General features: G+C 34.6%; 1 protein-coding gene across 3 annotated transcripts in view; it reads left to right on the top strand.

The window, feature by feature from the left end:
• Nucleotides 1-23,983, top strand: part of CSMD3 (CUB and Sushi multiple domains 3) — a 1,005,695-nt gene that overhangs the window by 805,292 nt on the left and 176,420 nt on the right. For all 3 annotated transcript variants that reach the window (XM_031691263.2, XM_072949624.1, XM_072949623.1), the window contains one exon: nucleotides 7,555-7,671. In XM_031691263.2, the coding sequence (XP_031547123.1) occupies nucleotides 7,555-7,671 (117 nt within the window). The remainder of the gene's footprint in view (nucleotides 1-7,554; nucleotides 7,672-23,983) is intronic.

Below are 23,983 nucleotides of genomic sequence, written 5' to 3'. Positions count from 1 at the left end.
GGTCATTCTAGTAATTGCCTTTGTCATGTGTTAATTTGCTTATGCCTCTATTTATGATTTCATCAAGCTTGAGAATTAAGTTACCAGTCTTTGCTGCTTTTCATGCTGAGTCTTACCCCATTGTTGGAATCCTGACAAAAGTCTTTAAGAATGTGGGCAGGAAATTTTGACTGACTGGTCGACTTTGTTGCAGAGTACAAGAGTAGGGGGTTGGTAATTAGACTATGATCCCTAAGTGCTAAAATAAGAAAAGATTGATATTATTTATTTCTTATAACGTTGCTTTAGTCCTACCTTAGAACATCATAAGTTCATGAACTCTTAGGCTGCATGTTACTCTTTAGCACGCAAGACACAAATTTATACAAGCAGGCTCTTAGAGAATATTTATTTACCTGAACTGAACCCTAAGAATTTACAGTTTGTCTATTTTAGGAGATAGATTTTTATCATGTTTTAGGATTAAGTGTACATTTTAAATCTGAAGAAAATGTTTTTAAGAGCTTATGTTGGACACTGGGAGATTATATTTGTCAGAAGTAGATCCAAAATGATAGCATCCTGTGGTAAGTCCTGCTCAATGATGAGAAACCCTGCAGTTTATCTCATGAGAATGTCACATATATTAAATGATGGCAGAACAGGATATCTGTACCTGCAGCTCACTTTGTGATCAAAAAAATGTGTTTGGAAAATAATTTCTTCCCTTCTTATTTTTCAGACTTTGAAAAGTATCTGTTGAAACTCTAAGTTACTTCAGTTATCTGTAGACATACTGGATTAAAATAGAAGTCATATAACATTCTTATCCATGATCTGACTCAATATTAGGTAAAGGTAATAAAACACAAATGGTGACAGAATCCGTATTTTCCTTAATATTCATTACTTGATTTTTTTTCTCCTAATGATATAACATGTGTTTCTATAAATACATCTCTGCCATGATCTAAGGCACCAGCCATCTTTTATCTCAGCCTCTTTCCTAACTAGTGTCTCCCATTCCCTTGTTTCCCCACTCAGTCCTCTTCTGCAGAAAACAAAGTAATCTCTAAACCATATTTCAGACTATATCACATATTTTCTCAAAATTATCAGTGGCTTCCTAAATCTAAATAAATGCCAAATATCTAACAATAAGAAGCTCTACTCAGTCTGTCTGTATACGCCCTGACCTCTTTAAATATTGTCCCTCTTTAGTTTACTCTCTGAGCCACACTGACCTCCTGGATTTTTCTTCAAAGCACTGCTCACACCTCTGCCTCAGGACTTCTGCACTTATTTCTCTTTCTGCCTGAATCTTTTCCCCTAGCTCTCTGGCTAGCTAGCTCTGTCACTTCTTTCAGGCATCTGATCACTTGTCTTTTTAGTACAAATTTTTTTTTCTATTTACTTTCCCCTTGTACCCCAAAGCTCCCAGGATAAAATCAATGTATCTAAAATTAAAACAATATATCCTGGGTAAAGATATCTCTGATGTGTAAATCATTAAATTTGTAAGTACTGGCTACAGTACCATTACAATATAATTTTGTTGATTGATTGATTAAAGTATAGTTGACATGTACACGTGTACAACATAATGATTTGATATTTGTACGTGTTGCAAAATGATCACAATAGGTCTAGTTAACATCTGTCACCATACATAGTTATAATTCTTTTTCTTGTGATGAGAACTTTTAAGATCTATTCTCTTAACAACTTTTAATTATGCAATTATATTAACTATAGTCACCATGCTGTACATTACATTGCCATGACTTATTTATTCTGTAAATGGAACAATTCAATATTCTTGATCTTTTCTGTTACTATCACATACAATAAGCATCCAACTGATAGGTAATTATAATAATAAGACCCTAAGAATAAATGTTTTTGGACTGTTGAATAATCACTAGCTGGGCAATTATTCTAAAGAAGAGAAAGTATCATTCTTTTTTTCAGGTGTCCAAGTGTATCAATTATATACCTGGCCCTGTGGTAATCATCAGGGATAAAAACATGAATACAATATGGTCCTTGACTTTAAAACATTTACAGCATGATGAGATATAAACAGATAAGGTACATTGCTAGAAATAAAAACAGAGTATTGTAAGTGCAGCATGGAGGTGCATCTGACCTAGTTAAAAAGAGAGGTCAGGAAAGTCTTCCTTATAAAAGTGATACATGAACTTAATCTTAAAAGTATAAATAAGAAGGAACCAGGTGAGGCACAAGGCATGAGGGGATGGTATATTTCATACCAAGAGTAAACAGGGAATATTGCTGGAATTTCAAGCAGCTCTATATGGAGGAGCATAGGGAGGAGGATTGGTGGGAGAAAATAGCTTACCTGTGTTGAGCACAGTTTGAAGTTTTGTACACATATTATTTTATACCTCACCACAACCCCATGAATTAGAGACTACTCATAGTCTCATTTTTTAGATGAGGAAACTAAGACAAAGAGTTTCAGGTAGTTGTTAAAAGTCACACTTACTTAGCAGTCTTGTTTAGGAGTTCATGCTCTTAATCACTGCCCTATAGGTGGGCAGGATAATTCTACAAATGACCTTGTATTCATCTTTTTATATCTAGACCGTAGAGTGCCTGGCTCTTAACCAGTTTTAGTTGGTTAAATGTCTCATGAATGAATACCTGCACCGAGAATAAGTGTTGAGATTTTTGAATTCTCCACTTATCTCTGAAATCTTCCTCCACGCTAGGTATGAGAATTAAGAAATAGTAAATTTCTACTAATAACTGATAAAAAGTATTCACCTGAAATGCATTTTTGCATTCCATTTGAAATACAACTTTGCACAGAATACACATGCCTTAATAGATATAGTCAGTGTTAACTCAGTGCTTTTGAAAATCTACAACATTGTTTTTTAATACCTTTGTTTCACTCATGTTAACTTAAGCCCTGGATTATAGCTTTCCAACTTTAGTGTTATCTCTCATTAGTAACCTTATATGACCTACTTTTAGTTAAATCATATTATTTGTGTGTATGAAGAATTAAATAACCGAACTCTTATTCCAGATCTTCTATTTAAATTGCATGACTTGCCCTCAGCGAATTCATTATTTCGAATATCCTCTAAGTTTACAAAAATTTTTTGAGATGTGAAAGAAATCTCGTGCCCATGCTATTATAAAAGCAGATAGAAATTACCTAGCCTAATATACTAAGCCATTTAGTGTTTGATGTCATTTAAATATGTGATATAATTAAAGCATGTGGATGAAAGATACATAGACAAAGGCCTAGCGGTAAATTATTTTCGAGTATCATCAGATAACTGCCTTTAATCAGCTACACATAGGAATTTTTTTTACAGATATAATTCACAGATTATTTATCAGAGCTATGTTCTACAAAGAAGTGCACTGTATTCTGTATTGAAAAAAGTTAAGGTAGTATTGTGCTAAAACCAAAGCATGTTTTATTTTCATTTGATAGAAGGGAACGTATCTGAAAGGTAACAGGAAGGGAAGCTGCTGTTATTGAGCACCTGCTAGTTTCCAGTCACTCTGACATACATTATCACTCCAGTTGGCCTCCTGCATGCTCCTTTAGAGAATCATTAACATTGTTATAAATAAATTCCTGCTGCTGTGGATTCTGAAACATACTATATAGTGTCACCCATGTGAGAAACAGTTCAATTGCAAATCAATGCCTGTAATTCAGAACGTATTTTCTTGTGACCACATACTTGGAATTCATATTTAAATCTTTTTATTTTCCCTTCTTTGAGCATCTCAGTCACTACACCATGTCTCCAGATGGATAGTTACATGGCTTCTCATTGTATTAAGATGCCCCCATTCTTTACTACCATCTAGTCCGTATTTAAGTCAGACTTCAAACATGCCTTCCTAGTGGATTGCTAGTTATTTTTCCCAGAAAAACAAAACAAGTTGTATAGAAAGTTGAATCAACCAAGTGATTCTCTCATTACAGATGAAGAAAGTGAAGTATGTAACAGTAACTGTTAGAAGTCATGGTGAGATTCAAATGGTATTAAGGTAATAAGACAAGAGATTTAAATATGGCCAAATATTTTCTTCTGTTGAGAAAACAAAAATTCTACTAACAAAGTTCATTCCACAAAACCTAAAAGAGAAAGAAAGCAGTTTTATTACTGGATATGCATGTCTGGAATACAGGGCACGTTGCAGGCGGTCTGTGAAAGACACTACAAAGACCAAACGGAATCTCACGCAAATGTATACAGTGAAGAAAGAACAAATAGCACTTCTTTTATCTCTTTGAGAGACAAATTGATGTACCTTGTCTCTTGCGTACCTTGTAAATATACCTTGTGGTAACCTGATTTGATCTCAGAAGAATGTGTTTAGTTCCAAAGGTCAGAAGGCTGGAAGCCTGGACAGTAAAATGAAAAGGTTGGGCCTATTGTGTTCTCAAGGAGACACCCTAGACAAGGGGAGAGGGAGGGTGCTGCTTCCCTTCCCTTTATTAAACACAGAAATTTTCATTTTATACTATCTATCTTTAACCAGTGAACCACTCAGTCCAAGATTCCTATGAGAGATGTATTCATAAAAGAAAACAAAATAGAGCTCTCTGAGCCACAGGGAACTTGGTTCCTAAACCCAAAACACATCTAGTGAGTTAGACTGAGCCACATGTGAGAGTTAGTGAGCAATTCTGAATCATATTTAGGCTATGGTACTAGATAGCCTTAAGCATACGTCAATCCTAAGAGCAGGTATTTCTCCCAAAGTTCCAAACCCAGTTTTAGGACCTTTTTGATGCCTAAGAAGGAATAATTCATCAATTCTGTTAGGAAAGGAGACAAAAGAGCAGGAAAGAAAGGATCCTTCAATGCACTATTTTCCAGATCTTCTTAGGCCAGAGCAACAATCTATGAGCCAACCTTCCTTAAGGAAAAGAGTAGATAGAAGGTGACAAAGAGAGGTGGTTTGGGAGGAATCTAATTGGAATAGAGATTCCTTTGGTGTGTGTGTGCATACTCTGAGGAAGCCTATGGATCTTAGAGTCATCTTTTTAAATGCACAAAATAAAACAAATCACATAGGCTTGAAAGAGAAACCAATAATACTGAAATATAGTTATCGAAGCACTTAAAATCTATAATTGAAAAAACACATTTGGATGTAATAATATATATGCTTCTTAATTAATGCTTTAAATTAAAAGTTCCAGCAAGTATAGTAACTACTGTTATTTTTAGTAGTGGTGAGCATAAACAATATTTTGAGGCATCTGCAATAATTAAATATAATTTTAAAATATCTTTTATTTCTTTTGGCAACAAAGTCCCAGTTACTTCTACTGCTACTGTACTATTTTGCCTACATTTGAAATTAAAGGAAATGCTAAAATTCAGTTAGAAAAAAATTAATTAGGGCCTTGGAGGTGGAGCAAGTGGGGAATGACTGCTAATAAGTATAGGAATTATTTTGGGGGTGACAGAAATATCCTGAAATTAGATAGGGGGGTTGGTTACACAACTTTGTGAATATGCGAAAAAAAAAAAGTGTGCTTTAAAAGAGTGGATTTTATGATATGTGAATTATATCTCAGTTTTGAAAATAAGGTTAAAAATTAGTGACATAGGTATCACACATGAACTATCCATGCCCACAAGACTATTATTTGTAGTAGAATTTGTATATGGTGACATGGAAGATCTATCAAAGGAGTATAGCTATTCCTTGTCATAGGATGACTTTTCTTTTTCTAAGAACATACTCTATGATGGAGAACGCAGCTCACAGAGCACTGAAGGATGGAGGGAATGCCTTCCTAGCAGCAAAATCAAATGAATGAATCTAGCCAATTAATGAGGTGACAGATGTAGAAGCTCATATCCTACCATGTTGACTTAGTTAGCCATTAAAATGGTTTATGAGCCACTGATTATAATATAGTGATGGATTTTTTTAAGTGTTAATCAGTAGTGTGGAATTACAGAACAAATTTAATTCACAAGTTATAAAGACTATTTTTTTCCTTTCTTTCTTTTTGGTGAACAGATGAAGCGATAGAAAACTCATAGCAATGTTACCAATAATAGTGCAAAGGAAAATGAAGAGTACAATAAATAAGTTACTTAGAATAATAGTTTATAATTTAAAATAGTATTTATTACCATTATGATAAAAAGTCTTATTGGAGGTTTATCTTCTAAGGCAGATAAACAAAATGAAGTTCATATACTTTCATAGGAAACATGAAAAGGTGCATGAAATGAATGAACAGTTAGGTATTTTTTACTAAGATCAAGGTTTTGAACAAAGGAGAGAAAAAAGCAAAAAAATTTAAAAGTCAATTTAATCTTAAAGTCAATACTGGGGATAACAATTGTCTGCATTATGAATGTATATCATCACAGAGAGTTAAAAAAGGCCTTCTCTTAAAAAAAGAAAAGACCCATGGGAGATATAACTTTCAAATACAGTCTGTACAAGGATTTATGATTTGTGACATTCAGTTAGGCTATATCAAGGCATAAGTAATTTCCTAGAAGTGAACTAGCACTTTTGTAAAGTACAGCAATTCTTTCAACCGGAAGAAGTCACAGGACATATCTAATAAATTATTGATTTTATATACTATATTGCTCTTTTGTGACCTGCAAGAATTCATCACTTTTTAAAGTACCTGACTTGCTCTCTGAGACAAATCATACAATACTTTTCATTATAGAGTATATTTGATGATAAATTATACATTACATAAATTTTGAAAAGACAGATTTGAAATTGTGAGTAGCTTAAGGCTACATTGTATCTAACATAAAGTCTTTAAGACATCTGTACATTCAAGCAGTACCTTACTAAAGTCTCAGTGACATCTCATTGCAAAGAACCCTGTGTTCCAGAACTGTGAATCCTAATGCATCCCCCTATCTTGTGAACAACAGAACCTCTATCTCCAAATTTTCCAGGAATACTGGTTTCACTCTCATCTTTTTTAAGAACATAGCACATTTGGGGCTGAGGTAGCAAACAAAGTCTGTCTCTCTGTACCATCAGCAACTCTTCTGATTTAAATGTAAATCGTATAAGCAGATTAAGATTGGTGAGAGAATATTTTACTTAGATAAGTGGATAAATGTGTTTGTATAGCCATCCTTGTCCCATTGTAGCAATACTTAATCTGGTGGCAGCATAATCAAGGTTGATTTTGAGTAGAGCTTCAAAGCCTAGTGGTGAGTAAAACAATTTCACATTTGCACGTGTAATTCCTCATCATTATAAAAGGGATGATTTTCTTTATACTTTTATCATAAATGAAAGCAGGCCACTATTATTACCTCCAGAGAGAGATAGCACTATTGCAACATTATTATATTAACTTTGTTTCTGAGACGAATAAATCTGAGTACTTAAAGTTTTGTATGTGCACAATTTTCTTAAAGATATTTGACAATAGTTGACAATTTGTTAAAGGATAGAAATAAATGATATACCTTAAAATCCAGTAGCCATATTTTTGTATCAAGAAAGTATTTGTAGTATGAATTTTTATATTTTTTCTAACAATAACTTTTTTTTTATTTCCAGCACCTTGTGGAAGTCGTTCAACAGGTTCAGAAGGCACTGTTCTATCACCAAACTATCCAAAAAATTACAGTGTGGGACACAATTGTGTTTATTCTATAGCAGTTCCCAAGGAATTTGGTAAGTAAGATTCATCTTATCATGTAATATATCATTCTAGACATATTTTATTTTCACTACATGCTATTCAAAATGTTTTAGCTTTTTAATGAAAATATTTACTATTCATAAAGTACTCTGCAGTTCTTTTTAGATAGAAGCTTTGTAATAAAATTTAGAGGTTATTTTACTCAATGTGAATTTACAGTCAAGTACACAGGTGAACAACAATATAAAAATGAAAACAGGATTGTTTTTAATTTTTAAAAATAAGTACATCCAGTAACCTTGCAAGTGCCTTCACTTTGGAATTACATAAAATGGGAAATTATCAGAGCATAAGCAAAGTCTGCTCTGTAAAATATGCATAAAATCAGATATAGAACTGTTATAATAATAAGTGTGTACAAAACAATCATGTCAGTTATACTTTATTAACAGATTTTCAGAAAGAAAAGATTTTGGTTTTAAGCACCTAGTTTCTGGGACAGCAATGCATATAAAAAGACAGCAAAGGACATTTCAGCTCATCTTGTCAGCCTAGCAGTCTGTTCTGCATTGGCACTGAGAAGACAATGTGTCCTTTGCTGCTTTCACATCTCCCCGATCACAAGTCTTAGAAGTCACTCATCTGGCTTCTAAAGGTTTTTCATCTGAGATCCAGCTGGATCCAACCCAGGTTAAGCTCTGTTTATGGATGGATAGACAAAGGAAATTTAGTGAACAGTAAAATGTTAGAGAGAGGCTGAAAGTTTGGACTTCAAGAATTTAGATTTACAGCATTGTGTTACATGGTAAAGCATTTGCTATGAAATGAATGTCTGGATCAGGATGACCAAGTAATTTAGGATTTGGATTTTATCATATTGAGATTTTTGGATCACATCTTGACTTAATGTTTCTATTGGTATATAAAATAAGCTGATGCTTCCAGTCCAATTTCTTATAACCAAGTATCTATGTATACTCCTTTTCTCTCTTCTGAAACAAATCTAAGATCCTCAACTTATTTAGGAGAACATTGTTATCAAAAGGGAAGTACTAAACCTTTTATTTTAACCTTAAAATAGAGTTGATAATGCCAGCATTAGCAAGGTGTCTTTTCTATAATCAATGTCTTCTTCTTAGCATGTTGATTAGTTAAATCAAAGTTGGGCTCTCTGATTGTGAAGGTGAATGGCAGTTTAGAAAGAAAATCATCATCCACCAATCATGTTTGTTTTAGCTTTTTTTTTTTTTTTTTTTGCTTTTTGTGCCCAAGAGAGTCCTTGCCAGCGGAGTTTATTGTCCCCAGCTGTAGCTGTCAAACATATTATATGGTTGTTGAAAGAATCCTAGCAATGATAGTCCAGAATATTGTATGGCTATCTGATTCCTCTTTGGAAGCCATTAATTTGTTCTGTTAGACTCTGCTCTTGGGATGGCATGTGGCCAAAGGAATGAGGAAGAAGAAAATCATGCATTTCTTTCTCTGACACATAAACATGTTAATCACCTGTAGGTATTTTACACTAGCCTATATATGTTCAAAAAGAGAAGGAAAAAGTACTGATTAGAATAAAAGTAAATTAACATATGCCCAAAGAATGGAATCTTTATTTTAGCAGAGTTAATGTAAGTTAAATTTAATTCTCTTAATATGAAAAATAATGCAACCAGTAATCGATGGTTTTTAACACTAATTTTTTAAAAACAAATCTTCTTCTTGGATTATCTGTGGACAAAATCAAGTGTACTTTGATTTATTAGTAAGGAAACTGATTTTATTTTTGTAAATATTGCATCATTCTTTGTTCCAAACTACATATAAAGTCAAACACTCTAGATTCTAATTTCAGCCCTCATACCTTAGCTATCTGTCTTTGAATAAGGTACATAATCTCTTTGAGCCTGTTTCTTTATTTGTAAAGTGGGGATCGTTATGTGTATGGAGCAGAGCTGTCGTCAGTAGTAAATGAGGTTGTATATATAAAGTATGTCTCACTAATTCATACTCAGATACCACTGGGTTTTAGAATGCCAGCTGTGTAGTCAGATTTCTGAGTTCAGAGCACAAGGCAATTTGTTCTTTTTCATTGGACAAATTACATCATCTGTCTGTCTTACTTCTCTTATCTCTGAAATATAAGTGATAAATGTCTACCTCTTAGTGTTATTTTATAATTAAATAAAATATACGTAAGAGATTGGCCTAATAACACATAGCAAGTCATATACATACACTGGTGCACATACAGACATACTTTTCTTTATGTTCACAGTCATAGACCACCCCCACCTTCTTCAAAAAGGTGAAATAAAATGACCTGGATTACTGGATTATCCTAGGATCTTAAGAGTGGCATGGCTAAAACTGAAACCTTTATATTATATAATTAAAGCATGAAAACAAGTATTTTGTGCTTTACATCTCTAGTGAATATCCAACCAGTTAATAATGATCACTTAAAATTTTCTGGAAGCATAGTAGAGGAATTAAAAACTCCTCATCATAGATTTCTTCCTGTCCCTACCTTTACCTCTTTAATATGAGATGATCAAGCAGCAGTCACTGAGTCTGCAAATCAAATTCCTGCTTTGCTTCTGCTTCCTCTCATACTCACTTTGCCATAATTTCCTTCTGTTACCACTTTGAGCTCTATTTTATGACTTTCTGGTATCACTTCATAACATATCACTTCTTACTTTTTTCCCTATCATTTAAACAAATTATAATCATTTCTTCTTCCATATGTTTTATATTCTGATATTCTTAGAATTTTACCTTTTTAAATAATTTAACATAGTACCAGTCAAATACACTCAGTTCATTTATTAGGATTGTAGTTTTTACAAGGATGAAGCTTCTAAAGTCATTATAGAAGGAAAAAATCATATATAATCAACATTACCTGCGAAATACCTTAAATCAACCATAGGAGATCATCTACTGATTTTGCGTAAGCCACATTGTCTCAATAATTCTAACAAACAGGACATTTTTCCTCCAGTGTCACGAAGATAACAGTTTGTTCAGATAATACTAGATGCTAGTCTGGTTTCTTACAGGTCATTTAGTACCAAATTACTTTTATTTTTTTTTGCCCAATGCAGATTTGAATTCATACAAGTATGCTCATATTGTGACTCTACTGGTTGATTGAGTGAATATGACTTTCAGTGAATTCTTATCTTTCAATGTTTCTAGATAAGAGAATCATCAATTCACAATGCTTTCATGAGCAGTAGTGGATTTCATTTGAACTTTAGGTATTAGAGTTACTATTGGTAATATTCATTCTACAGGATTCCAGTTGCTTTAAATACTTAGGAAAATAACAGTGGATCAGTTGGATAACACTTATTGATATTCTACTGTCTTTCTTCTAACAAACTATTCACTTGGATTAAAAAATACCCTATTTTAACCCAAAGTTATTTAATAAACTTTAAGCCAAAGTCTGTTAAGAAAATGTTTTAATCTTCCTTCATCTTTCAATTTTTTAATTAATCAGTTTTTTCCTCTTATCTTTTGGTTGCTAAAATCTTCATGTATTATTTTTAACTGCCAAAAACATGACAGATTTTTATCTTACTTTGAATTTGGTGTAGGTAAGATGTTTTAGGATGTAACAGAACTGTTGGCATTGTTAGAGGAAAAATTTTATATTAATATTATGTATTTATACCTTGAGTATAAGGACTAAAATCATATTGCAGGGAAGGAGGTTAGTAAAATTGAGGAATAAATGTGGATTCCTATTTCAATAATCCTGGCTTAGATAAAACAGAAAGAGCTAGGATAACAGCCAAAGTAGCATACTAGTCAGAGGCTAATATTTGTTTTTATCTGCTTTCTCTTGGGATAGAAGATAATGAAGTTTTTATTTTAAAGTCCAAGAGAAAGACAGAAGAGGGGACAAAAAGTATAATTCAGGAGAAATGATTCATAATTAGTTACATAGTACTTGAATTAGTTTCACATGGAGTATTGCCTTTTGAAATCATCACTTCCTGACTTCCCTCCCCTCTTCCCCTTCTTTCACGTTCTTTACATTCTAGGAGTATCTGTAAAAGAAATATATTAGTGTCCTAGGGATGCCATAAAGAGTATCACAAATTGAGAGGCTTAAAACAAGAAAAACTTAACCTCTCACAGTTCTGGAGGCTAAACCCCTGAAATCAAGGTACGATTTGCACCACACTCACTCTGCAGACCCTAGGAAGAATCCTTCCTTGTCTCTTCCTAGCTTTAGTGGCTCCCAGCAATCCTTAAAGTTCTGTGGTTTGTAGCTGCATGACCCTGATCTCTGCCTATCTTTACAAGACCTTTTTCCCTGTTTGTGTGTCTCCTCCATTTCTATGTCTATCCACTTATAAGGATACCAGTTGTAGGATTCAGGGCCCACCCTAATCCAGTATGATCTCGTCTTAATCTTAACTACATCTGCAAAGATCCTGTTTCCAAATACAATGACATTATGAGCCTCTATGTGGACAGGAATATGGGGGGACACTATTTCAACCCACTGCAGAGGATGGACTATATTACCAGTTTCTAATGTAGAAATTCTTAACATGAATTACTCTTTAAAGTGCATATCAAATATGAACTCTGTAGAATATAAACTGACATTCAGATTTCTTGGAAAATTGCAACATGTCAATCACCTTGAGGAAGTCCAAGACAGTCTATGGTGACAATTTTGTGTTTAGCCTCACAGATAGTTTCATCTGCTAGGTGACCCATTCTGAATGTATATTTGTTAAGGTACAAAGCTTACTCTTTCCCAAAACTAGCTTTCACATGTGGAATCTTGGAAGTGTGCATGAAAATCTTTTCAGGTTTTCCTTCTTAGATTGCCTAGTTCATCTGCCGTCTCTCATATCTTTTGTTGTCAGTGTAGACTCTTGTTTGCATAGATTTCAACTTCACAAGTCCCTAAATAAAACGAAGTTATTGTCAGTCTAGTGTACTCTGGACAAGGGGCACATAGAATTACTAAAACCTTTTGTGTATTGCCATGGGATTGGACTCTTGTTTTGTTTTTAAATTAGCTGTCATCAGCTTAAACTTCTCTCCTATGTATTTTATATTTGTTTTTATTCACAACCATTGTCTTTCCTATCTCCCTGTAGTACAGTAATACTGTAGTATTTTTCCTCCAGTCAGTCTAGAAACATCTTTCCCTGTGACATTGCCCACAATACAGGGTTATAGTTTTTTTTTAATTAATTTCAAACTGCTATAATATATATTAAAAGCTGATAATGATTTGTTAACAACTACCTCATTAATTCTTACTATATTCATTATATTTAATATCTCCTTTCCATTTTATTGACTTAGGAAATTGTTTAATGATTCTTAAATACAATGTTTTTTTGCAATATATCTTTCATATTTCCATGTAAACTGTTAACTCTGTGAAAAGTAGTCTTTAAAACCTTAGGTCTCCTTAGAACTTAGAAGGAAAAATCAAAGTGGATTGAAACTAAGATACACACTACATATAAATGTATACAAATAAATCTATATCTGGATTTTTTAAGGTGTGCCAGTGTAGTTTTGACCTGCATATATAGGGTTAGCTATTCTCATCTTTTGTGTTAAAACTGATAGCTATTGTTTTGCTCTGTGTGTATTCTCCTTTAAAACTCAGGCATATTTGATTTTTGGTTTTATATCAAGGTGTTTTTAAATGACCTGTTTTATTCATCATTGTTTACATAATTTATGTTGTTGTTACTTGTCTTCATACTTAATTCAGTGATTTGTCACTAATTTTCGCCATATTTTAGTGACAAATGGTTTGAGATTCTTTTTGTATTCTCTTTAAGTCACTAAATCATTTTATTGGCTTTCTATTTTATCCTGATGTGAGGTTTTCAGTAATGAATGAACTCTTATAGTCAATAAAGACTATATTTTATATTTAAAATGTATGACACCTCATTTTTTAAAAATACAATCGAATGAAAATCAATGATTAGTCTGTTCTAAGTACTGAATTTGCTTTCTAACAATGGCAAATAATGTTCACAAAATGTGCTTTTATTCAAAATTTATATTTACTATTTATAATTACTTATTAGATATGGAGCAATTGAAAAGAAAAAAGGAGCTCTTTTACTCTTTTAAAATTGATGGCTCTGTTAATGTCAATATGCAGAAATGACCGTTAATTTTATGCATGTAAGAAAGGAAACCCTTATTTTTTTGAGTCTAACATTTTAGGGAAAGGAAAATGCAATTATCATATGTATTTATAATTATATAATTTATATCTTTGGTTACTATTTACATAATTAGATTTGAAGCCTGTTTGGTCACCAGGTAGAACAGAATCTCCCCAAACAAATCTGGTTATGTTGTCAAGATTCAAGACACTACACTAAGAGGGTACAGAAAGATACATTACTCATATAATGAGGTTTTCTGGAAAGAATAGGGCAGTATCCAAAACTGGATCCAAGCAGTTCCAAAATTGCTTAAGGGAGCAAAGAACGCTGACTGGCTTTGGATTTTATTTGGGTGGTGCTGGAGTGAAAACTCCCACATGCTGATCAGGGCTTGTGAGGTTTGAACTTTCCATTGATCATAAAGGAAAATGCACACAGGCTTTCCTGTCAGCTTGCGCCAGCCAGTGATGAGGCAAAAGGGAAACTGGGGGAGGGGTAAGGCTTGAAACTTGTCAGCAGTTAAAGGTCAAAAATGGATCAGCTTTCATCACAATTCACTCTTAGCGTTTGATAAGTGAAATGTGCCATATTTTGTGGGAGCCCATAATTGGGTTAACAAATTGTAACAGATCCCAGCCGCTTATATCCTTAAAGAAGATGTGCTTAGTAACTGCCTTGTTTGCATAGTTGAGGTTTTAGCAAGACCCAGGCCCTCGGCTATAAACACTGGGCATGCCTGCTGTTAGTCTTCTATCCCCAAAACAGCCTTGGGCTGGAATGGCAAAGAACTTATAAAAAGCTGCAGACTCAGGTGAGAAGGCTGGTTAGCCAATGATGGGTAAGATCCCCGAGGGGGGCTATCTAAGACAGGCACAGCTGCCTGAGTCCAAGTTGTTAAGCAGCTGATTCTCATACGTTCCGCCCTGATAAACTGAAAGGCTCGACAGGAACATGATTCACCAAAAAGGGTCTTCTGACCTTGAGCCAAACACCAACAATAAACAAAGCCTTTGTACTCATTGTGATCCCACCCTGTCCTTCCCTAAATTCCTGCATTCCTCCTTTGACTGTATACAGTAAATATGGGCGCATTTGAGAAGTTCATGGAGTTGGCTCCCGACTCCCTCTCGCTCTCTTGACTTTTTTCCACAAAATCTCGAGTAATTCATTCCGTCTCGGTGGGACTTCTTCTGGCCAGAACCCACAACTGGTGATGAACCCGCATTATTTGAGCTTGTTTAATGCCACAGTGGCACATTGTGAGGGCTGCATTCATCAGAGAGGTGAAAATTCTTTGAATGCCTTGTTCCACAGGTCAGCAATGTGTATTGTGAGAAGTGAATTGAGTGCCTTAATCACTATCAATAACAACTAGAACTTGTGTTATGGCATTAGAATGTGTAGAGACACATGTGGCATTAATTTATATTTTGAATATGTCTGAGACAAAACTCAGAAATTTTTAACCCTTAAGGGGCAACCTTGGACCACATAGTCAAACAATTGGCAATGGCCCAGCAGTCTAGAAAAATGTTCAGCTTGCGCTGATTTTCGACAAGGGCAGTCAGTGTAAAGGTGACTGCCCAAAATTTGGGAAGTTGTTCTGATCACTGAGTCTTTTATCAGAGATGTTTTAGTTAAGGTATTAAAAGCATCAGCTGTCCAAAAATTCAGTCATGTGTGATGATGGTAGCCATACTGTCTGTAATGTGTACAGGTACTTTCTTTGCTATTCACACAAGATCCCAGATGCCCCTCAGGTAGCCCCTTCAGAAGAGTAGTGACTGTCTGCAAAACCATGGCATTTGTCCAGAAACTAAGAACAGGAAAAGCCACACCCTTGTGCAGAGGAGATACTCCAGAGGGCCTATACCTAATATATAGGCATTATTTCCATTTTAGCAAGAAGGCCTTAGTGGCCATACCATATTTGCAGGATATGACTTCCATGATCCAAGGCATAATAGGCAGCTGGATATAGAGGGCCATGGACTCAGAGTCTGTGAAAGGCTCTGTTCCTAGGAGATCCCAGTATGCAGCACTGCCGCTGGGATGGCGTATGACTTAGGGCTTGGGAGGGAGCTTCTTGCACCAGAAGTCCATGAGCATGTTGTAGCTTCCCTGGGTGGCCCAGAGACTCCAAGAGGCATAAGAGGAAGTTGCTAAAGCCTCTAAAATGAAGGAGTCTCTGAGGGGCAGCACCAGTTGTGTTAAAACTTGGAAAAATTCTAGAGGCTATTTTGTAGGAGGACGTATTCAAGGTAGGCCAGTTTTCTAGTAACTGCATAAATGGGTTTAAGTAAAATTATAAATGAAAAATATGTTTGCCCTCAAAATCCAAAAATTGCTGAAAGATTCTGAGCTGGTTTTAACATTGTGGTATCATGAGGGTCAATAGATCTTTCTTAATGGTGTCAGGGATGCAGTGGTTTTTGCATGACTGATTAATTTCTAGGGATTTAACTGAGGTTAGGGTCTTCTATTTTTTGTGAGTTCTTTTGTATTTGTCTTAAATGATTGTAGTAAATGAATCTCTTTGAAGGAAGGTGTTATCAGTATGGTGTCATCTGTGCTCCTGGAGAAAGCTGGATGCAGTTGCGGTCTTGCCTAACAGGCCAGTGTGTAATGGCTAGGCTGCTGAAGACCTCCTGGGTAGCCAGGTAAAGTTGTCCCTTCAAAGCTGAAAGCAAAAAGCATATCCCATCAAAGTTGAAGGCAAACTATAGCTGACTTTTGAAATTAGCATTAAACAGAACATATGAACCACATCAACAGTAGTAAAATATTTACCAGCTAGTGATTGGAGAAGTCCACTAACTTCAATAGTATTGATTCTGGGGCCCTTAATGGGTAGAACAACAGAATGAAGTTTGCAGTAAACTACTGTGAGGAACCATTCATTTTTTTTTGAGTTTTAATAACAGGCAAACTGGCTATTAAATGGAAAAACAGTGGGGACAAACACCCCTTCTTTAAATGTCTTTTGTAATGGGTGTCAATCTTTTTTATATATATTGAACAATATTAACGATTTTAATTGTGGGGGAAAATCCATGGGGTCTTAATGTGTTAGTCTGTTGTAAGTGCCAAAGACATAGCTTAATTTATTGCATTTTTGGTTAGAGCTTCTTCCATGACCACTATGGGACATTTAAGCAGGGCAGTAATTCTGAAGATTAAGATGAGGCATGCTTAATTGTTCATTACTTTATATTTCATAACTACTTGAGATTACAGGGGGTGCCCTTTTTGTTTAAATTTAGTGGGATCCCTGGGAATAACTGTAATTCAGGCCTCTGTTTTGATTAAGGCCATGAAAGTTTGCCAGTCAGTGCATCTCAGTAAATATTAAAGTTAATTCAAAAATCATGTTGTAGAGGTGCAAAAGACAATTTGAGACATTTTATGTTTTTACTCTTTAAATTCTTATAGTGAAATTCGGATTTCTAATTGGGTCAGACCGTGAACCAATCTTTCAACTACTTTGTTTATTGGTTACTGGATATACTTCGGAGAAGAGGCGATCTCTTTACTCTGCTCATATTTAAAAGTTTGTCTCCTGAGAATGCCAAGTCTGTAATATCAGGGTTAGGGACCGCCACCGTAACAATTGTTGCTTTATAGGATTTAAAGATTGTGAGTTTAAGTAGGGTTGGAATTACCTTCTTAGTTGTACCACATGGGTGCTGTAAGTGTTACCCTCTATAAACTTGAGGACCAGGATAAATGTTGTAAAGAAGCTTTGGCAGCACTAATAGCAAAAGCATTTTTACAGAGCAGTGATTTATCTGCTTTTAGGAGTATAGATCTCAGCACACCACACAGTAACTGCTTTTCCACACAATTGGCCACCCAGCAGGCTCATATATTGCTCAGAGTATCAGTATTTTCTCTAAGAACTCTATAGAAGAAGTGTCAATGCCTGGTTGAGACCCAAAACCAAGTCACAAAGAGTCATTTCTCTGAACCTAGCATTAGTCATAGCTTATGCTGGAATCAAGACATGCAATTCAACCTGAGGCTCATAGGTAGGTTCAGGCTAAGATATACAACCCAGAGTCACTTTGAGAAGGGCCATACTCTTGTTTCTAAATACCAGTTTTGAAAACTTCTGATTTAGGTTGATCAAATCTATGATAAAGATTCATTGGAACTCAGCAAATGCAGCACAAAGGAGCATAGCTCAAAATGCAAGATTGCTAACAGGTAACAGAGCCAGTTACTAACTCAAAGCAAGAAGAGAAGGAATCTCAGTGTGGTGGTCATTGCCTAGACACCTCTTTACTGCATCATTGTTGGCATTGCCCTGTAGTTGGTTTGGATTTTGAGACTGACGGCACCACACAAACACCAAGGGAGTATGAATATTTTTATTACTCACACAGTGAGGTTTTCTTGGGGGAGCAGGGCAGTCTCCCAAGCAGGTCCAAACTGGCGAGAGAGAGCAGGGGAAGGAGATTGGCTTTCGGAGTTCAATTTTGGTTATGGGGTGGTAGTGGGGTGAGGGTTCTTGTGTTCAGATCAGTGCATGCATGTTCTGAACACTAGTGCCCAAGGAGAGGGAGAACTCAGGCTTTCTGAACAGCTTGTCCAGATATGAAGCCTAAGGGGAAGGGGAACTGGGGGGGCTTGAAGGCTGTCAGCAGTCAAACATCAGAGCATGGTTTCAGACTCTTTAAAACAAGCTGTAATTTATAAAGCTGCAACTTAAAAATTGTATAATATCTTGCATATTAATGTATATCATAACTTCCTATTGCTATTGCATTCTCTTTCCACCTTAAACAAAATTACTTCCTTTCCTACTCCACAAAAATGACTATAATATGCTCTAGAATGTGATTAGCTGAATTTTCAAAATAACTGTCAAAAGATCTACTAGGTCATTATGATAAATGTATATTTGCATTCACTGTGTAATGGATGTCAGTGTTGATGTTTCACATTTCTCTCATTTTTAAAATCAGTTACAGGAGGTATGCTTAATAATTCAAAAAGAAAACTTTGAAAAATATATCACAAGAACATCAAGCTAGACATTTTACAACAATTTGTTCAAAGGGTCATTATGATGTTTCACCCTATTAATTTTGATCCCATTTATGTTTGCTTTAATTTTTTGCTTTATTTTTCCAAGATGATAAGTTCAGTGTTTGCCCATCAGGTTGTTTAATACCAGTTGGCATCAGTTTGCTGAAGATTATTTCCAAATATGGTTTAGATTCCTGAAGTCAGTGATGGTAACAATAATTAACTGACTGAAGATTGGACAGTTATTGCAGAATAGTGGAAAATAAACTAAATTGAGAGTCTAAAGGTCTAGATTATACTCATTTATCTGCCTCTAATTGGCCATGTTACCTTGAGCAAGTTATTTAAGTTTTCTGGGCCTCATTTTCTTAGTATAGAAGATGAAAATCTTTGATTCAGTGGTCTCCAAGGACTTGCCCAGTTCAAACAAATACATGAAATTTTAAAATTGAGATATGCTACTGGCAGGTAGAGAAGAAAAGTATAAGAAAGTACTACCAACTTTTCTGAAATTCAGGAATCTATTCATAGAATTATATGGATTTAGGTAACTTCACTTAATTCTAAAGATGATAATACATTTAACATAAATTGTGATTTTTTTTTACATTTCTAAAAAAGTAAGGCAAATTATGTAACAATGATATGCTGCATTCTTCTTTTATATTTTCTTTCTTTATTTTTCTCCTTTTCTGTTTTTTAATGTATCAGAATATCCCTGATGGTTAGCTTTACCTTTTTCACCTCTGTCATTAAAGTTCCATAAGTACTTTTGAAGGCACTTTTCAGTTTTCATTCTCTACAAATGTTAGGAAAGTAATTTCTTACTCTTTTCCTCTACTGGTATTCAGGTACAAAATGAACTTTGAATGAGCTCTAATATTCATATAAAGCAAAAAAATGTAACTAGAAAATTTGTTGAAAATCAGTGGTCTTCCCTTAAGAACAGGATGTGAGAGAATCTTTGAAATAATGAAAAAAAAAAAAGCAGTTCCTTATAGGTATTTATAACTTTTTCTGGTAAAGTTTTTATGGAGAAGTCATTAAATATAACTTTTTTAGTGTTTCATTATTCTATCATACAGAATCACACTTGTAATATTTCATACTATGACAGATTAAAGCTAGAAGATAAATGATTCACAAAAGCACACAGCATGCCACAGACAGAGTCTTTTGTAAACAAGTAATACTTGTCACTTTTGACACTCTCCTACTGTTATCTCAGAATAGTATAATGATCTCTTATTGTTTAACACTGCAATCCAGTGCTGATTACAATTAAAATACAAATGTTTATTTTTTTGTTTTGATAACTCATATGATTTGATTTATCTGCTTTAGATCTAACAAAACAGTTAGAAATTTGAAATAATTCATTTCTTTGAAAACTCAGTTTGTTATAGTTCAAGTAAGTTAAAGTATTGATAGTGTTTATTTTGTGGTTGGTATACAAACACGTGGTGTACATCGCACACTGTAAAAGGGTTGTTACAGTTCCTGAGTTAAGAGGGATTTAACTAATATTCTCTTACATTTTATACAGACTCTTAATATTTCACCTAGCTGCTTTTGTTGAGAAGGGGAAACTCTAAAACAGATGTGCAACTGGATATTTTCCAAATTCACTAAGACTGTGTTATCTACTAAAATACCAAAGTAAATATCAGAGTTTCAGCTGTCATATTGCTTCTCTTAGCTGCCTTTTATATATTATATATATATAGTTAAATCTAGTATAATGTCAATTTTATTTTAACAAGGGTTGCCAATTAAAATTCAAATTAAAAGCACTAACTTAATGGCAGATAAATGAGACCAGAATGTGAGCATAGTCAGTAAGAAATGGTGGTAGTATGGTAAACTAAAGCTCCATGCCTTCTTGAAATCAGTTAAATTCCAAAATGTTTAAAAACACAGTGTGGTACAAACAAAACTCATCTGTGAATTGAATTTGATTTTCAATTTAATATGTCTGCTGCATTTAGTTTAGAAGTAAGGAAACGTTATGACTGCCGTTTCCTTTTCCCCATCCCTTTGCTCTGTTCACAGTCTCTAAATTCTTAGAAATTTGCTACCATTAATTCCAACCTCACTGTGGGCTGAGATCTGTATTATATTGATTGTGAGTGGTAACTATTTACTAGTTGGACCAATTATTTATTCAAACAGTAGTATACACTCAGCCTGGAGCTAGAATATGAGTATAGAGGTTATGTAAACAATGGTTCCTGCCCTTCAGGAGCTATTAGAAAGGAACTAGATAATTGAAGAGTTTGTTTAAAAAGAATGTGAAAAGTGCTGTAATAGATGTTTGTGGAGGGTGTAAAGGAAAAAGAGTAGAAAAACACCTAAGGCAGATTGGTGGTAGGTTTGGGAGATGGGGGTCACAGTGTTAAAAATATGTATCTGATGATGTGATGTGTGTTAACCACTTGAAGAACAACATTTCAGCCAGAGAAAATGACACAGGGAAAGGCATAGATGTATGGTACATGTTTTCTGAAAGGAACTGCACCGTATTCCCTCTGGGTGAAGAGCAAAGCACTACTGAGAAACTAATATGCTTGAAGCTGGAGAAGCAGACAGAGACCAGATTATGGAAGGCTTTCTATGCCACATTTATATCAATTCAGAAATGCTTATTGGGTTCCCACTTAGCTTTAGAGAGACATTTTCTAGCCTGGAGATACCTGATATCCGAGGAAACAGAAATGCTTAATTGCTCTCATTAGCATAAATTCTAGCTGAGTAGTTGGACAATGTGAAAATAACAGCCACCTGGTACATACTTGCGCAGTCATTCCACTTGTTAGAATTTTTAAATATTTTAGTGCTGTTGGCAAGCTCCTGGACATTCCCACATTTCTCTGGCCACCTAGCCCTTCTACCAGCCCCTCCTCTCAGCAACGAAAAGAATAGTATCTAGCCCAGCGTTGCTTTCTGACTGGCCTATGTACATGTCATATTGATTAAATGTTTCAAGTAGAGTAATGGGAGTAAAGAGTGAGAAAAAAGTAGAGTGCCATGAGGGAATGAGGGACGAATCAAATTTAGATAGGAAAGTCAGTGATGATTGTAGTGTTCTGTAAACTGAAAGATAGGAGGTTGAAATGTGTCCTGCATGCTGAAGAAATTAATGAAGCTACTTAAGCAATGTAGACATTCAGGTACAATGTTGATGGCAGGGCATGAGTGACTGTCCAAGAAGCACAAGATTGGAGAAAATGAGAGGACTAACTTTGACAGTGTGAAAAGGGAAGAAAACATTGTTTATATGGGATATTAGAGATGAATAAAATAGGTGTAGTCAGTATTTGAGAGTAATTCATGGTCTGGAGAGAGAATGATGGAAGTAGACATATGAGTAAAAGGGCCAAGTGGTATCACAGAGGCATTGAGACCTGGGATTAAAGCCTTTCTTGCTGTTTGGGGATTTGCTAAATCCAGAATCCAATCGTAAGCTTTGCAGGTTCACAAATTCAATGTTGTCAGACTCTAGGAGGTTCATGTTGATTCCCACTCACCAAACCCAGAGGAGACTGATTTATAAATCATAATTCCAATTAACCAATTTATTGTGAGAGAATATTCAGCAAGCTTATCAGTCCTGGCCATTTGCCTAGAACCCTCTGTATTAGTGAGTAAATCTACTCCTGGAACAAATGAATATATGAATATAATTATTTATCAAATTATGGATGAGAAGTTTATTGAATTAAAGACACCAGAAAGGGAGATTGATATACTTACAGAAAATTTATATCAAACTACTATAACTGGAAGAAATATTCTTACCTATACTGTAAAGGAATTTCTCTCTTAGAATTCACTACACAAATCTTTTCCAAAGTATTGGGAGCAAACATTAGTATGTGAGGATTAGGGGCAGAGGCAGAAAAGCCCTCCAAAATTTGTAAACACTGAGTTAAAAAAGTTTAAAAGGTCTTTTGATTTATTTCCTCTAAGCCTTCTCAGAACATTTAATACACCAATGTGCATATTATTTGTGTGTGTGCCTACATACATTCATATATATTTGATTGGGTCTCTTGTTTTAAAGTTGCAGCCCAATAAAAATATTAAACTAATGTGTAAGCTCTTTGTGGTCAGAGATTGTGTTTTTTATTATTCCAAAAGTTTGACAATCCTTTGCACATTTCAAAAAATCTTAATATATATTTATCGACTGTGAATGATTAGATTAATAAAAGAATCAAGTAACCCTTTACACTGCATAGGGATGGCACATTCTTATTTTTTTTTAGGCTCCTACCTACCATATTTGGTAACCGAAAGATTCGTTTATTCATGTTTCAATCAACCAAATGCTTTCTTAGTTGAGATAACTCCATTTTAATATTCATAAAATTAGCCTACACTTAATATCTTAAAGAAATTCTTACAGTTGATGATTTTTGTAGACAACAACTGATATCATGTTACGTTGTTGATTCTAACTTATTTTATTGGTCTACCTTAGCTACCAACTAAAATTTTTAAAACATATATTACAAGTAAGCCTGGTAAACAAAAATCATCATTTAAAAAAAATTGTAAGACTAACATTTGTTCAGTTGAAGGCAAATCTTTAAAGTAACAAAAATCTTATTTTTATTGGCAGTGTCATTATCTGTGTTTGGATTGCTTGGAAATAGTGAGCTTGTATAATTTTATCAAGAATTTTTAGTCTAAACTGAAATTCTTCAAAGGTGTAATGCTATTAGACTCCTATTGCATGTTTTTTGACCCATAGTTCCTGATGAAATATTTTAATTAATTCTGTGGAGAAATATTCTGTAAAGTTCTTCTAATTTATGAAATTACACAATTTTCATGTCACAAATTCAAATGTTCAAGAAATGTAACTTTCCATCTTGTCTATGGTTTTATGTGTCTAAAGTTTAGAGAGTGCCAGGGCAGAGTAAAGACAGAGAGTTTGGGAGCAGGGAAGAGGTAAGTAAAAAATAGGAAAAGGTTACGATGTAGCAGTTAGTCCTTTAGTATCCACTGAGGTATCCTCATTCCTATCTGATCAAACTGCCAGTACAGAATTTACTGCTCCGTCCTTCTTATCTTGGCTACAGGATGCCTCCTTTACATGATTTCTCCCAAGATGCATCTGATGCCTGGGTGTGTA

This window comes from Vicugna pacos, chromosome 25, assembly GCF_048564905.1.
Source record: "Vicugna pacos chromosome 25, VicPac4, whole genome shotgun sequence".
NCBI lineage: Eukaryota > Metazoa > Chordata > Mammalia > Artiodactyla > Camelidae > Vicugna > Vicugna pacos.
The sequence above is the reverse complement of the archived record's forward strand: the minus strand, read 5'-3'. Positions and strand labels throughout refer to the sequence as shown.